Source organism: Ranitomeya variabilis, chromosome 1 (assembly GCF_051348905.1).
Source record: "Ranitomeya variabilis isolate aRanVar5 chromosome 1, aRanVar5.hap1, whole genome shotgun sequence".
Lineage (NCBI taxonomy): Eukaryota > Metazoa > Chordata > Amphibia > Anura > Dendrobatidae > Ranitomeya > Ranitomeya variabilis.
In genome coordinates, this window is record NC_135232.1 from 593123937 (window position 1) to 593138454 (window position 14518).

The 14518-nt window shown below is 42.7% G+C and overlaps 1 protein-coding gene across 1 annotated transcript in view; it reads right to left on the minus strand.

Moving 5' to 3' along the window:
• The window catches only part of KIRREL1 (kirre like nephrin family adhesion molecule 1), a 292167-nt gene that overhangs the window by 1478 nt on the left and 276171 nt on the right, over window positions 1–14518 (minus strand). Inside the window, exons 7-14 of the mRNA XM_077258547.1 lie at window positions 14045–14193; window positions 9288–9415; window positions 8477–8603; window positions 7301–7401; window positions 3793–3991; window positions 3279–3386; window positions 2643–2782; window positions 1274–1348 (exon numbers count right to left, since the gene is read on the minus strand). Coding sequence (XP_077114662.1) covers window positions 1274–1348; window positions 2643–2782; window positions 3279–3386; window positions 3793–3991; window positions 7301–7401; window positions 8477–8603; window positions 9288–9415; window positions 14045–14193 — 1027 coding nt within the window. The remainder of the gene's footprint in view (window positions 1–1273; window positions 1349–2642; window positions 2783–3278; window positions 3387–3792; window positions 3992–7300; window positions 7402–8476; window positions 8604–9287; window positions 9416–14044; window positions 14194–14518) is intronic.

A 14518-nucleotide genomic window follows, 5' to 3' on the forward strand; every position in this document is an offset into this window, starting at 1 on the left:
GAAGAGAAATAATAATAATAAAAAAAAGCAGGCGGCTCGCCTGAGATAGGCGACCTGGTCTTTGAACACTATGTGTTTTGAAACGTATGTGCTCAATTACGCAGTGAAGCAAAAGTCACTATACAGGTGCATACATTTATTAAGACATTTATGGAAAATTGCTTTGGACTACAGACAATTACATAAACATTTGCTTTTAGGATACAAAACATGGTAGCTCAGTGCTGACGCCTGCTGATTTACAGAGTTACAAAAAAAAAAAAAGAAGAAATTTGCCCAAGTCTATTCATCAAAGTCTAGAGCGCAAAAAAGATGTCTATTCTCCATCATTTAACGCTGGAGTATTTTTTTAAGGTTGAACCAATCTAGATGAAAGTGCAACCCATCGATATTGGTGGATATTAAAGAAAGGAAAAAAGTTTCTGCCAAAGCTTATGATTATGTAAGAATGACTTTGATGACTAGACCCAAGTTTTTGGCAGTGATGGTTACGTGATGTCAGATGAAAAGCAGACCGAGCTCTGTATCGATATAAAGGAAGAGAAGCTTTGATCAGTCCATAGTAAGGAGTCCGCAATATCCAAGTGAATCAGTTGAGTAAATCCATATGAACAGTGAAGGCCACCGCAAGTTGGCTGAAGGCACAAGTCCACACAGTTGCATGAAACGTTCTCGACGAAGGACTTCAATTGTACGATCCATCGGAATATTTGGACTTTTGACAGATTTTAAGTTCATGTGTCTTACCAGACAGAAATGTTCCGTGTCTTATATAACGTGCATTCGTGATGCAACAATCTGTTGCCACCATCTCCCCTAACTTCACAGAAGTGTAATCGGGATTTTGAACCTTCTTCATCAAACAGTTTTAAAAGTCAAAATCGGAACAGAACTGAAATACTTGTCTAAATCCCTAAAAGTATGCAACTGTATAGTAATGTTTGCTTCACTCTCCAAGGTATAGAAGAAGTTAGAAGAGAACAAGAAAGAAAGAGGTATTAAACACAGCATAAATAACACATCTCACAAAAATAAGTACACGTCACTCGATGATCTTGCATGCCAGACAACTCGTTCGTGCAAGTGTGCAAATCAAGATAGCTTCAGTCTTGTGAATGGACGATGCCACGTGAAGCTTCAGACGGCATCGGCTTGTTAATGCTACATAGCTCCGAGACTTGTGCCGGGGACTGGCGGTAACTACACATCCTGAAAGTGCCACATTTGGAGTATTAATTTATTTGTATTGGTTGAATATATATGGGTGCCGCACCTTGAGCTCATACTCCTCTCTGTCGATGGTGTCACAACGTAGGTCTTGCTTCAAGTCCACGTCGTCCTTAAAAGACTATAAATAAGCAAAATGTAGATAAGAAGAGTCAGTCTACCAGTTTATCGGTGTAGCTAAAAAACAAATCTAAGACCTCATAAAGAATCACTCCCAGTTTTTCCTTCTATAGCCGATGGTCTGTCATACCCTTGTCGTATGTACAGTGTATTAATTTTCATGTAGTTCAGTCTCTGCCTCCATTCCTAGCTTTCATCCTCCATGTTATTCCTCTGTGCCCTGCTATAAATCCCATGTTGTATCAGCGCAGCATCACATGATCAGTACCACCTCTGTTTGTGGGAGGACACTGATTATCCCTTTCCTCTATACTCTCCTAATTAAACTAATTGATTATTAGTATACGAGATTGAACTATAATTAAAACTTGGTGACAGGCACTGTGCAGTCATCATCATTATCTTTGATAAGAGCTTATGTGGAGAACCTCAGTGATGCAGTCCGTGCAATTACATCATACAAGAACTTCTATTTAATGAGATGGTGACCAACCTTTCATAGAATAAAAGCCATGTAATTCCTGGGATTTTACTATGTGATCACATGACCTAACTGAAGCAATGTATGCTCTAAATTTCCAGATAAAAGCAATCAGCTAAATAAAGTAATGCTATCTGAATTATATCTAGTGGGGACTAATGACAAGATGATATAATAACCTCCCAAAAATCCCGAGTGTTAGGATTAATTTATGACCAAAGACTTAATGACTTTAGAAATATTAGACTTTATGAAACATCGTCATGTTAGAACATTTGAAAGCCTGAGGGGTCATTGCTTTATATCATGCTAATTAGGTTTGAGAAGACTTTACGAATGGTGATGCAGGGACAGACCAGTCCTAATTTTGCTCTTTGGGAAGAAATCATCGTACGAAGAAGACTCCACAAGAATAGTGAAAGAACCTGTAATTTTCAGGCTCATGGTAGGTAGGAAACGCAAGGGTTGATTATTACTAAAATCCCCCAAAAACGTAATATGAAAGTCAGCTGAAATGGCTGATGTCCTATCAACCAACAATCATTAACAGTGAAAACAATGATCAGGCATCTTGGAGGTTCTTTCGGACAACCGATGAGCCATCGTTCGTTGGCCAATCTATGTCTTGTGTATGGGGCCCAAACACATAGTCTTAAAAGGAAAACTATCACATTATCAAACTATCAGCTTAACTCAGTAGAAACATTTGCGTCAATGGAAATAATTAGCCAATGTGGTCATAGTGGATGAATGAAAAGTATTAAATCGGTTCAATTATTAAGTTGATTTGTAGCAATGCGCCTCATTTTCTTACCGAATAGATGGCTTTCATGACTCGCGTTGCAGTAGAAACACTAGATGTGTCTTCTTCTCGATCAGGGTGCATGGTTAGAGGTTCCCGATTGACTGTCTCCACTTTGATATCAAGCTTCCTTAGTGTGACATCCTTTCGACCTGATAAGAATATATTGAGATTTTATTTTTTAAACACTGAGCAAAATCTACAATTTTCAAAAATATGTTCTTTTGAAAGCCAAAAATAAAGTCCAATGTGTCCCAGTCACAGAATATTAACCTGTCCGGTCTACCGGACTTTACAAACTACCTAGATATCACTGAGGAAAGTCGTGAGATCACCCAGGATTTACTAATGAGCTAAGTTGAACTATGATAAAACTTTTGTTGTTATTTGCTCCGTGGTGATCTTGGCTTTCTCGTCTTGACATACTATCTCGCCAAGAACATCTCCACAAGAACTGACATAGCATTTTAGCAGAATCTCAGTATTCACACGTTGCGCTGTCTCTTTTCGAACGAGAAGCCCGAGCAACTGTGCATTCGGTGGATACATCACTTATCACAAACTATAGCAAGGCCTCTTAATTGGCTCCGCTGGGAAAGCCTCGAGCTCCTCATACATTTGTCAGAAGACTTTAACGTTGGTACTCACTGCCTTTACGACGTCGGTAGAGGAAGAAAATGAAGAAGACAAAGAAGATAATGACCAGAATCCCAGCTCCAATAGTTGCTCCGGCAATGATTCCTACCGATACCACTTCTGGAAAAAAAAAGGAAATAGTTTCAAAGGCAATGATTTCCTCAACGGTTCTTTTAGAAATTTTACAAACTTTTTGTAAGACTTGTTTAGCTAAGAGCCTAGACTAATTAAGGATGGAGCAAGGAGTCAACTTAAAGAAACAGTCATTGGCTTAGACATGAAATGGCTTGGGCAAAACAAAGATGCTTTTCGATAAAAACTTAAACACGGGTAACCATTTTTTTGATGTGGCCAATTATGAGTGAAGGAAAGCTAATTTAGTGCTCCAGTCGAACAAAATCCCACATGCAAGCATCTACACCCACATAGAAATAGTGATGAGTGTAAGCAACGGTCCAAAAATGGAAAGAAAATGCTTCTCGGAGTGAAGGTGATCATTGGAAACAGTAGGGCTACACATCTATACCTTTCTCTATAAGTCTGATGATGGCCGTTCCTGATCCGAAGGCATTCCACGCTGTGCAGTTATAACTGGTTTGAAAGTCGGACTCCATGATACCGGTGATGGTGAGGATGGATCGTACACCGTTTTCTGTTTTAGTCCGTTCCACGGTATATCTATCCATGGTTCCGATTTCTAGATATCTCTCCTTCCATGCCCAGGCCTAAAGTTTGCAAGAAGTTAATTATCAGAACAAAAAAATATAGAACTGTTGTGTAGTAAATGCAAAATTACAAGTTCCTACAAAACTAATCAGCCACCATTTAATTCATGGGGAATCTGCAGATGTTACAAGAAACCAAAACCCTGATAACAATGGCTTTTATTACTGTACTATAATGCCCTTCTAAAATGTGATTTTATCATACCTATCGGAGCTTGGCATTCCTGAATGATACAAATGCATGAACTGTACCACTCAAGTTTGGACAGAAACTCTTATCAAAGATAATGATGATGACTGCACAGTGTCTATCACAAACTTCTAATGTAAGAAAGTACAGTTTCATCTGCCTTACTGTATATAATCTATACATTTAGTTCGGAGAATATAAAGGGACGGACAATCACAGTGTCCTTCCAGCAGATAGATATGTTATTCTAATTGCGTGCTGTAAATAAATAAGTAAAAATCCATTCAATGTGCCTTGATTGATGTCTCCTACGTCATGCACATCGTGCTGTCTACCTCCAGTCCGGCGTATATCTTAATGCCTCGATGACTCCACTTTGCCAAACGAGGCAGCATGAAATATGCATACGCTGGAACTCAGGAGTGCGCAAAAGTGGGAGATGTAAAGTGTTAGGCTGCTTTCACACATCGGTTTTTTGCCATGAGTCACAATCCGGCGAATTTTGAAAAAAACGGATCTGGCAAAAGTTGCCACCGGATCCTTTTTTTTTCTCATAGACTTGTATTAGCGACGGAGTGGGACAGATGGCCTCATGTTTCATCCGTTTTTCTCCAGATCCGTCAAAAATTGTTTTTCCGGCGGCTGGAGAAAACAGACATAGTAACCTTTTTTGTGTTCGTCGAAAAAACGGACAACGATGGATCCATCGCCATCCGTCATTTGCTAGAATGGAAACCTATGGCGCCGGATCCATCAAATGACGGAATCCGGAGACGGATTCCGTTTTTTTTTTAACTGGGCATGCTCAGATTTTTTTAGGATCCATTTAGCTGGATCAGCTAGTCGAATACGGAAAAAAAACCAGATCCGTTTTTTACAATCTGTGACGGATCCGTTTTTTTTCAACAATCGTGACTGATGGCAAAAAACTGATGTATGAAAGCAGCCTAATGTGAACTGAAAGTGAACTAGAGTTTTTTCCAGATGCCCGGGACCACCCATCAGATCGATTGGCAGCGATTTACATACGATGTGGCTGAAGAATAAAGTCTTATCTTTTAATAGAAAAAACACAAAAAAAGTGCGAACAATGGAAAGTGGCTTTTTATGGCACTTAAAAAAAATGTGATTTTTGCTTTTGGAACACTTATATTTTTACATTTGAAACATATTTTGTAACATTTTGCTGTGAAGTTATTTCGTGTTCTGGAATCATCAGTGAGAACAGTCATTTATTAATAGTAATTTTTTCTAATTTCCATACTGACTCGATGTTTGGCTATGGTACTTTACTAATAATCCAATAACCACAGGGTAAATTGCCTCTCTAATAGAGCAGCCTTGGGAGACGCGGCAATTTCTCTCCAGAGCTTCGCAGATCTGTAATGGTTAACTGGAAAATCCAAATCACTGAAAAGCCTATAATGAATTCTCCTCAGTCGCTTCCTCTGCTAAACACTTCATTTTGTAAGCCGTGATAAAATGATTTCAGCCGCAGTGGATGCTGTTTGGAAACCGAGTCTCCCTCGGGACTTTATGGTGAGGCAGCTGTGAAGCCAGCACAAATTTGCACTTTAATTAATGCAAAAAGACATATATATCCGGAGAGGTGGGAGCGACCACTGCATTCATCTGCGCCAGGGCTCTGGCTTCTGAAGCCGTCATATATATGTATCCTCTATGGCTTCTCTGACTGTTATATTTCCAAAAGACAAAAACTAGGCATGAAGTACTGCAATGGTCAGATAGGTGGCGCCACTGCTGAGGAGATGGCTCCAGGTTATGGAGCGCAGGGTCGTTGTCTCAGCAAGATGTGATTATTGGAATAATCATTCATCAGCCGAGCAAAGCCCATAAAAGAAATAATTGCCATATATCCCTTTTCTCCAAGGGTGGTCGAAACTTTAATCATGTAGAGTTCAGACCTGGAATTGCAATACTGAGGTCCGCTGCTCCAGATTAATTCTGTGAAGAGTACATTAAACCTGCTTGGCTCATATATATTGCATTTCCAGACACTACTTAAGAAAATATACTTTTGACGGGGTGAAAAACCTACACTTACCAGTTACTTTCAATACATCGCTCCCGATATATTAGTACAGCTGTCCTAGGGGTCACCGCACTCTACATCCCCTACAAGTACACCACATACATGTCTACATACTATCAAAGTATTTATTCGCTTACTACTCTTAGAGCCTATAGAAAGTTAGCCATGGATATAAAGATCCACCGCAATCCCACCAGGACATTAGTCTACATCGAAACAAGTAAGGATGATGTCAAAACATGCTCAAAACTTGTCAAACGGCTGCGTGCTTCTGATAAAATACTCGCACTATGATTTCGGTATAGAGGACCAGCTAAAAAAAAAGCATATATATATCTTATGATATATAGTACAGCTGTCTTAGGGGTCACTGCAGTCTTTGCACCCACCAAAATTACACATACTGTATCTATGCAATCTAAAAGGATTTCTATTTGCTATTTTATAGAGTTAGCCAATCATAGAAAGACCTCCCTCAATCCCACCAGGGAACATGGAATGAATTTGTACTTATATTTACTTACAATGCAGAGAGAATGCAGAGTCCTTCACCCAGAGACGTGGACTAGACACCATGATACATCACTTATGATCTATAACACAGGTGTCCTAGGGGTGGCCATATTCTCGGTATTCTCTAAAGTTAAACCACTGACACTTCTTCAAACAATCTAAATAGTAGTATTCTTTCACGTGCTAATCTTTAGAGTCTCTATGCAGTTAGCCAGGAATTGAAAGATCTCCTCAATCCCACCAGGACATATGTAACTACAACTAGTAAGTCAAACATGGAAACCTGGACAGAAGATAAAGACATACAATGGGGCCAGGTGGCAGAGTGCTTCTGATGCTCAGACCGACGCCATAACAATGGCACAATATATAGTACAGCTGTCCTAAGAGTCAGCGAGTCCTACACCCCCCACGCCTACACCACTGACACATATCCACACAATCTAAAGAGATATCTGTTCTAGGTAGCCATGGATAGAAAGATGATCCTCAATCCCACCAGTAGTATGCATGGAAACAAAAGGAATAATGATGTCAAAAGCATTGTACTCACAATCCGGTCAGGAGGTGGAGTGCTTCCGATAAAGCACTCTACTTTCCCCACTCCGCCTCGCACTGCGTATTGCACGCCTTCGCTGGTGATCATCGGAGGACCTTGGAAGGATGGACATGTGCTGATGTTACTGTCAGTGGTCGCTGGGCTTCCACATTCATTTCACATGGAAACGTTTTCTTCCTCAATATATATTTTAACTAAAACTTTTAGGGGATGTTCTTGATTAGGGGATGTTCTATCTGGCCCCCTTTAAGGTCGTCCTCAGGTGCACAGGCTTCTCTTTCTGAGATGGATTAGGGCGACGTTCATGCCCATTATCTCATCAGGGGGAATTAATGCAAACCTGCCGAATTTGCTACCACATTAGGCATAATAAGCACTACTTGTTTTATATCCTTCTTTGTTTTATCGTCCAATCTGCTGATTTTATCTCCGCGTGTAATTTGCTTGTGCCGGTTTTACCGATGTGGGTATTACTCGGATGGATGCTGCATGTCCTGTACGTTGCCGCTTTCTTTCCTCACTTCACGAGGTCTCATGAACGGTCAGTCTGGGAGGGCTCGGGCTGCACCGCCAGAGATCATTGTAGGATTAATGGCTTCTCTCACCATCAGCTCAGAATAGATGGAACTAATGGTGACTCTCTGCTGTTTCGCCTGTAAATTTTGGCACAATAAGGAGAATCTGCCCTAAAGTTTTCAAAAAATTGCCTACATGATCACGCAGAAATTTGGAGCTTAAGAACTGTTAAAGGGGTCATAATGACCCCTTGCATTTATTTTTTCTTCAATAATTTATTCAGTTTTTTACTATTTTCCTCCGTGTACTGTGACTTGTATTTATTTTTTGTTGACTTTACAATATGTATTGCAATCTACAAAATATATATTTTTTCAGTTCTATAAAAAATAATTATATCGGTTCTAAAAAATTATATCATTAGCGGTTCCTAGCATTAAAGGGGTTCTCCGTGGTGTGGTTTGAGCAGTTTGAAGGCTACCCATCCCTCAACATTTTGTCAATTTGGTCTGAAAATGAACACTTTAAGTAATCTAAGACTGGTTGCTATTGACAAATTGCCTGGCAACACCGTTTAAAAGATTGTAACTGTTGGGCAGTGTATCCATAGCAACCACTCTTTTTCAAATAATTCAACTTGGAAAAGACACTCACCATTGACGAACAACGTCACCTCCCTTTCTCCCACTCCGATACGGGGAACGATGGCTTTGCAGACGTACTGCCCTGCGTCTTCCTGGCTCACAGACTTCAGAAATAATTGGTTACTGTTGCTTAAGACCTGAAAACAAGAGATCAAGACTGTCTGTGCAATCTTTTCTAGAATAGTGAAGATCGTTGGAGGTCTGACTCTGGGCACCGAGCACAGCGCCATACTTTTCGTATACGCTGTTGTTGGTATTGTAGCTAACTACAACCCTAAAAGGTCTCATACACTAAGGCTCAGTGCACTTAGGAAATACTCTAAAACCAATTTCATAAAAAAGCTTAAAGGGGAGCTGTCAGTTGCCATAAATATGGAATTTTTGTTCCTGGTGTAAAAGTCGTTGTTCCCCTGAAGCCGGAGTAGTTTTTCTTTTGTTCCTGCGCCACTCCATTTATGAGATATGACCCTCTCTTCCCTGCATATAAAGCTAGTCTTGTAAGTAAAGTGGGTGTGGTCGCCAACTGTGGGCGCCTTGTTCATGACCACGCCCACTTAGGTAATCAGACTATATTTGTATCTACAGCAGAAGGGGCCATATATCAGGAATGGAGAGGCTCAGGAACAAAAGAAAAACAGCATCAGATTCAGGTGAAAAGTGTCATTTACAGTAGATTAAAAAAAAATTACATACTTATGGGAAGTGGCAAGTCCCTTTAAGCCTTTTTGTGTAATTGGTCAACACGGTTATCTTTTTGAAATACGCTGTGTTGACTGTTTTTATGGACTACTTCACAGTCTAAAAGACTAAGACCTACTCACCATATTTGAGCCTTTCTTGGTCCACGTTAAAGTAAGTGGAGGATTTCCCGTCCAGATACAGGTCAGGGTTACGTCAGAGCCCATGTCCGTTATTGCAGGCTTGGGCTCAACAACGATTCTGGGGGCAACTGTCGAGAGAAGCATTCACATCATTAGTGGGGGTCCCTAGGCGTTCGCAGGAAGTGAAGAACTCGCTCAGGCAATCTCTTAAAATAGAACTCCCCGTCCTATGTCAGGGGTATTGAGCATTACTTATTCATGCCCATCCATAGTACCAAAGCGAGAGAACATTATAAATCAAAAGCGTATCACCAGAGAGATGGATTCCCTCACCGTCTTCAAAAGAATAAGGAATGCGTTTTCTAATTTTTCAGGATTGTAATTTTTTTTTCTTTAATCACTTCTCTAAAAAAAGAGTCTTACTTCCTTTCTAAGGAGCAGTTTCTAATTATTTTTCGGAATGACAAAGTGACCTCCAGCCGCATCTCATGCTTTAACAGACAAAATTGTGGATATGGTAGGGGACACTAATAAAGGGTTGTTGACACAGAACAACGAAGCAAGGAGCCAAGTGGAAGCTTATATATAGACCATCTAAGAGGTCCATAAAAAATGAAAGGAACTTATTTTCCCACCCAATTTTCTAGTCAGGGGCGGGAACCACTGGAACAGCAGCCTGTGCTTAAAGGGAACCTGTCACCCCCAAAATCGAAGGTGAGCTAAGCCCACCAGCATCAGGTGCTTATCTACAGCATTCTGTAATGCTGTAGATAAGCCCCCGATGTAACCTTAAAGGTGAGAAAGAGGTTAGATTATACTCATCCAAGGGCGGTCCCGCTGTGGTCCGATGGGCGTCGCGGTCCGGTCCGGGGCGTCCCATCTTCTTACGGTGACGTCCTCTTCTGGTCTTCACGCTGCGGCTCCGGCGCCGGCGTACTTTGCCCTGTTGAGGGCAGAGCAAAGTACTGCAGCGCGCAGGTGCTGGGAAAGGTCAGAGAGGCCCACGCCTGCGCACTGCAGTACTTTGCTCTGCCCTCAACAGGGCAGACAAAGTACGCCTGCGCCGGAGCCGCAGCGTGAAGACAAGAAGAGGACGTCATTCTATGAAGATGGGAGACCCCGGACCGGACCGCCCCTGGGTGAGTATAATCTAACCTCTTTTTCTCATCTTTCAGGTTACATCGAGGGCTTATCTACAGCATTACAGAATGCTGTTGATAAGCCCCTGATGCTGGTGGGCTTAGCTCACCTTGAATTTTGGGGGTGAATGGTTCCCTTTAATAGAGACATTAATAACTCCGTAGGGATCAGCAACAGGAACTACATCCCTCAACAATGAGCTGGTCCAATGCTGGGACCGTTGGTAAGTGCACCCCAAGAAAAAGAAAGAAAATTGTTTGGCCTGCCCAATTTTCTAAGCAGGGGCGGGAACGATTGGATCAACAGGCTGTGCTCACTGGGCGGTTTCTATTCCCTGTCAGGACTAAAAACTGGCCTTTATTACAAAATTGATTATTAAGAGTTAAAGTGGTTGTGGATGCTAGTTCCCCCAATAATGAGCTGGTCCACTGCAGGGAAATATAGTAAAGGGAGCAGAGTTTGGCATGCCCAATTGGTGGAAAGGAGCTTAACCCCTTAATGACCGTGGGATTTTTGGTTTTTGATTTTAGGTTTTCCTTTCCCTTCTTCCCAGAGCTATAACTTTCTTCATTTTTGGTCAATATGGTCATGTAAGGGCTTGTTTTTGTGGGACGAGTTGTACTTTTGAACGACACCATTTTGCCATAGTCTGTACTGGAAAATGGGAAAAAAATTCAAAGTGCGGTGAAATTGCAAAAAAATGCAATTCCACAATTGTTTGGGGTTTTTTTTCACCATGTTCACCAAATGCTAAAACTGACCTGCCATTGTGATTCTCCAGGTCATTACCAGTTCATAGACACCAAACATGCATAGGTTCTTTTTTACTTAAGTGGTGAAAAAAATCCAAAGGTTGCAACAAAAAAAAAGTGCCATTCTCCGAGATCTGTAGCATCTCCATTTTTCGGTATCTGGGGTTGGGTGAGGGCTTATTGTTTGCGTGCCGAGCTGATGTTTTTATTGATACCATATTGGTGTAGATATGATCTTCCGTTATTGTATTTTATTGGAATGTTGCAGCAACAAAAAAAAACATAATTTTGGTGTTTCCATTTTCTTTATCTGTCTATAGGGGGCGGCGCTCATAGTGATGCAGCAATGACAACCACAGGGCTCTTCTGCACATCCCGGGTTGTCATGCCAACCCATTGGCGACCCGCAGTCATGAGACATGGGCGGGTTTGTGATGCGCTTCCAGTGCGAGCATGTTAAATGCCCCTGTCAGAGATTGACGGCGGCATTTAACATGTTAACAGCCGCGGGTGGATTGCGATTCCACCCGCACCTGTTAGCGTCCGGCATGGAGTGCAAGGACACGACCTTTGACATATATTCACATCAAAGCAAAGGTCGTTAAGGGGTTAATGGCTTAAACAACCATAGTGTTCAGGGACTAGTACCCCACAACAATGAGCTGGGTCCACTGCTGGGACCTTCGGTGACTAAAGGTACCTTCACACTAAACGACTTTGCAACAAGAACAACAACGATCCGTGACGTTGCAGCGTCCTGGATAGCGATCTCGTTGTGTTTGACACGCAGCAGCGATCTGGATCCCGCTGTGATATCGCTGGTCGTTGCTGAAAGTCCAGAACTTTATTTGGTCGTCAGATCGGCGTGTATCGTCGTGTTTGACAGCAAAAGCAACGATGCCAGCAATGTTTTACAATGGTAACCAGGGTAAATATCGGGTTACTAAGCGCAGGGCCGCGCTTAGTAACCCGATATTTACCCTGGTTACCATTGTAAAAGTAAAAAAAAAAACAGTACATACTCACCCTCTGATGTCTGTCACGTCCCCCGGCGTCCGCGCTGCTTCTCAGAGCTTCCTGCACTGAATGTGTCAGTGCCGGCCGTAAAGCAAAGCACAGCGGTGACGTCACCACTGTGCTTTAGGGCCGGCGCTTACACAGTGCAGGGAAGCTGAAGGCGAGGGACGCGACAGACACGGCAATGTAAGTATGTAGTGGTTTTTTTTTTTTTACATTTACACTGGTAACCAGGGTAAACATTGGGTTACTAAGCGCGGCCCTGCGCTTAGTAACCCGATGTTTACCCTGGTTACCCGGGGACTTCGGCATCGTTGGTCGCTGGAGAGCTGTCTGTGTGACAGCTCTCCAGCGACCACACAGCGACGCTGCAGCGATCGGCATCGTTGTCGATATCGCTGCAGCGTCGCTTAATGTGACGGTACCTTAAAGGTACCTTCACACTAAACGACTTTGCAACGAGAACGACAACGATCCGTGACTTTGCAGCGTCCTGGCTAGCGATATCGTTGTGTTTGACACGCAGCAGCGATCTGGATCCCGCTGTGATATCGCTGGTCGTTGCTGAAAGTCCAGAACTTTATTTGGTCGTCAGATCGGCGTGTATCGTCGTGTTTGACAGCAAAAGCAACGATGCCAGCAATGTTTTACAATGGTAACCAGGGTAAATATCGGGTTACTAAGCGCAGGGCCGCGCTTAGTAACCCGATATTTACCCTGGTTACCATTGTAAAAGTAAAAAAAAAAACACTGCATACTCACCTTCTGATGTCTGTCACGTCCCCCGGCGTCCGCGCTGCTGCTCAGAGCTTCCTGCACTGAATGTGTCAGTGCCGGCCGTAAAGCAAAGCACAGCGGTGACGTCACCGCTGTGCTTAGGGCCGGCGCTTACACAGTGCAGGGAAGCTGAAGGCGAGGGACGCGACAGACACGGCAATGTAAGTATGTAGTGTTTTTTTTTTTTTACATTTACACTGGTAACCAGGGTAAACATCGGGTTACTAAGCGCGGCCCTGCGCTTAGTAACCCGATGTTTACCCTGGTTACCTGGGGACTTCGGCATCGTTGGCCGCTGGACGCCGGGGGACGTGACAGACATCAGAGGGTGAGTATGTAGTGTTTTTTTTTACTTTTACAATGGTAACCAGGGTAAATATCGGGTTACTAAGCGCGGTCCTGCGCTTAGTAACCAGATATTTACCCTGGTTGCCATTGTAAAACATTGCAGGCATCGTTGCTTTTGCTGTCAAACACGACGATACACGCCGATCTGACGACCAAATAAAGTTCTGGACTTTCAGCAACGACCAGCGATATCACAGCAGGATCCTGATCGCTGCTGCGTGTCAAACACAACGATATCGCTATCCAGGACGCTGCAACGTCACGGATCGCTATCGTTATCGTTGTAAAGTCGCTTAGTGTGAAGGTACCTTAACACTTGGGGCGTACAAGGACGATGTCCTCCATGTCAGTTCAATACGCAAAAAATGCCTCTTCCTGAGGGAAATAAATAAGTTCAAGAGACTCGTCAAAATAAATGGTGATAATTGTCATGCAAATGAGGAATGCTCGCTCTCTGATTGATTAAAGACATCGGGGGATTAATGTATAAAGACTGCAGAAAGTGAAATGATGATGTGTCCCCTCCCTCTGATTACCGCAGCCTTGTATATAAGCTGTATATCAGTCGGAATATACCCACTGATGCAGATCGGAATAGTCCCTTTAAGCTCTTGGGTTGGAAGACTGGTGTCTTCTCATGTGGCTCCATGGAGTCTATAGCAGATTCAGCATAAAAAATGTCCCAGGGCATGCTGGACTGTGTAGTTCTCCAGCTTCACTCACACTGTACATCCACCAGAGTGCTGACGTTCGTGCTTCCGACCTCATTGTGCACTTCACAGGAGACCGGCTCGGTGAAAAACGTATAATCCACTTGCGTCTCATACGAGCTGTCCCTGGCCGCTTCGATGATCACGCCGCCTTTGGCCCACCTAAAAATCAAAAACAAAAAATCCATTGTTGTTATAGGAAGTATAGCAATGCATTGTGGGTGGCTGCTGTCGGTGGGGCATCCTGGCTGCCCCATGGCATAGATAGGTGTCGTGTGAGCCACAGCACGATTCCTCTCCCCCCTCTCCACTCACTTATTGCCCGCGCTACACGAAACCGGAGGATAACAGGCGCTCTTGAAGGCAGCGATAAATAAAACATTAATACACCCGTTTGGTTTAAATATGCATGATTGTAAAACAGAAGCAGTTGGCAGTAAACAGGATCGTAAAATAAAAAGGCATTAAATTCCTCAGATAAGGTGTT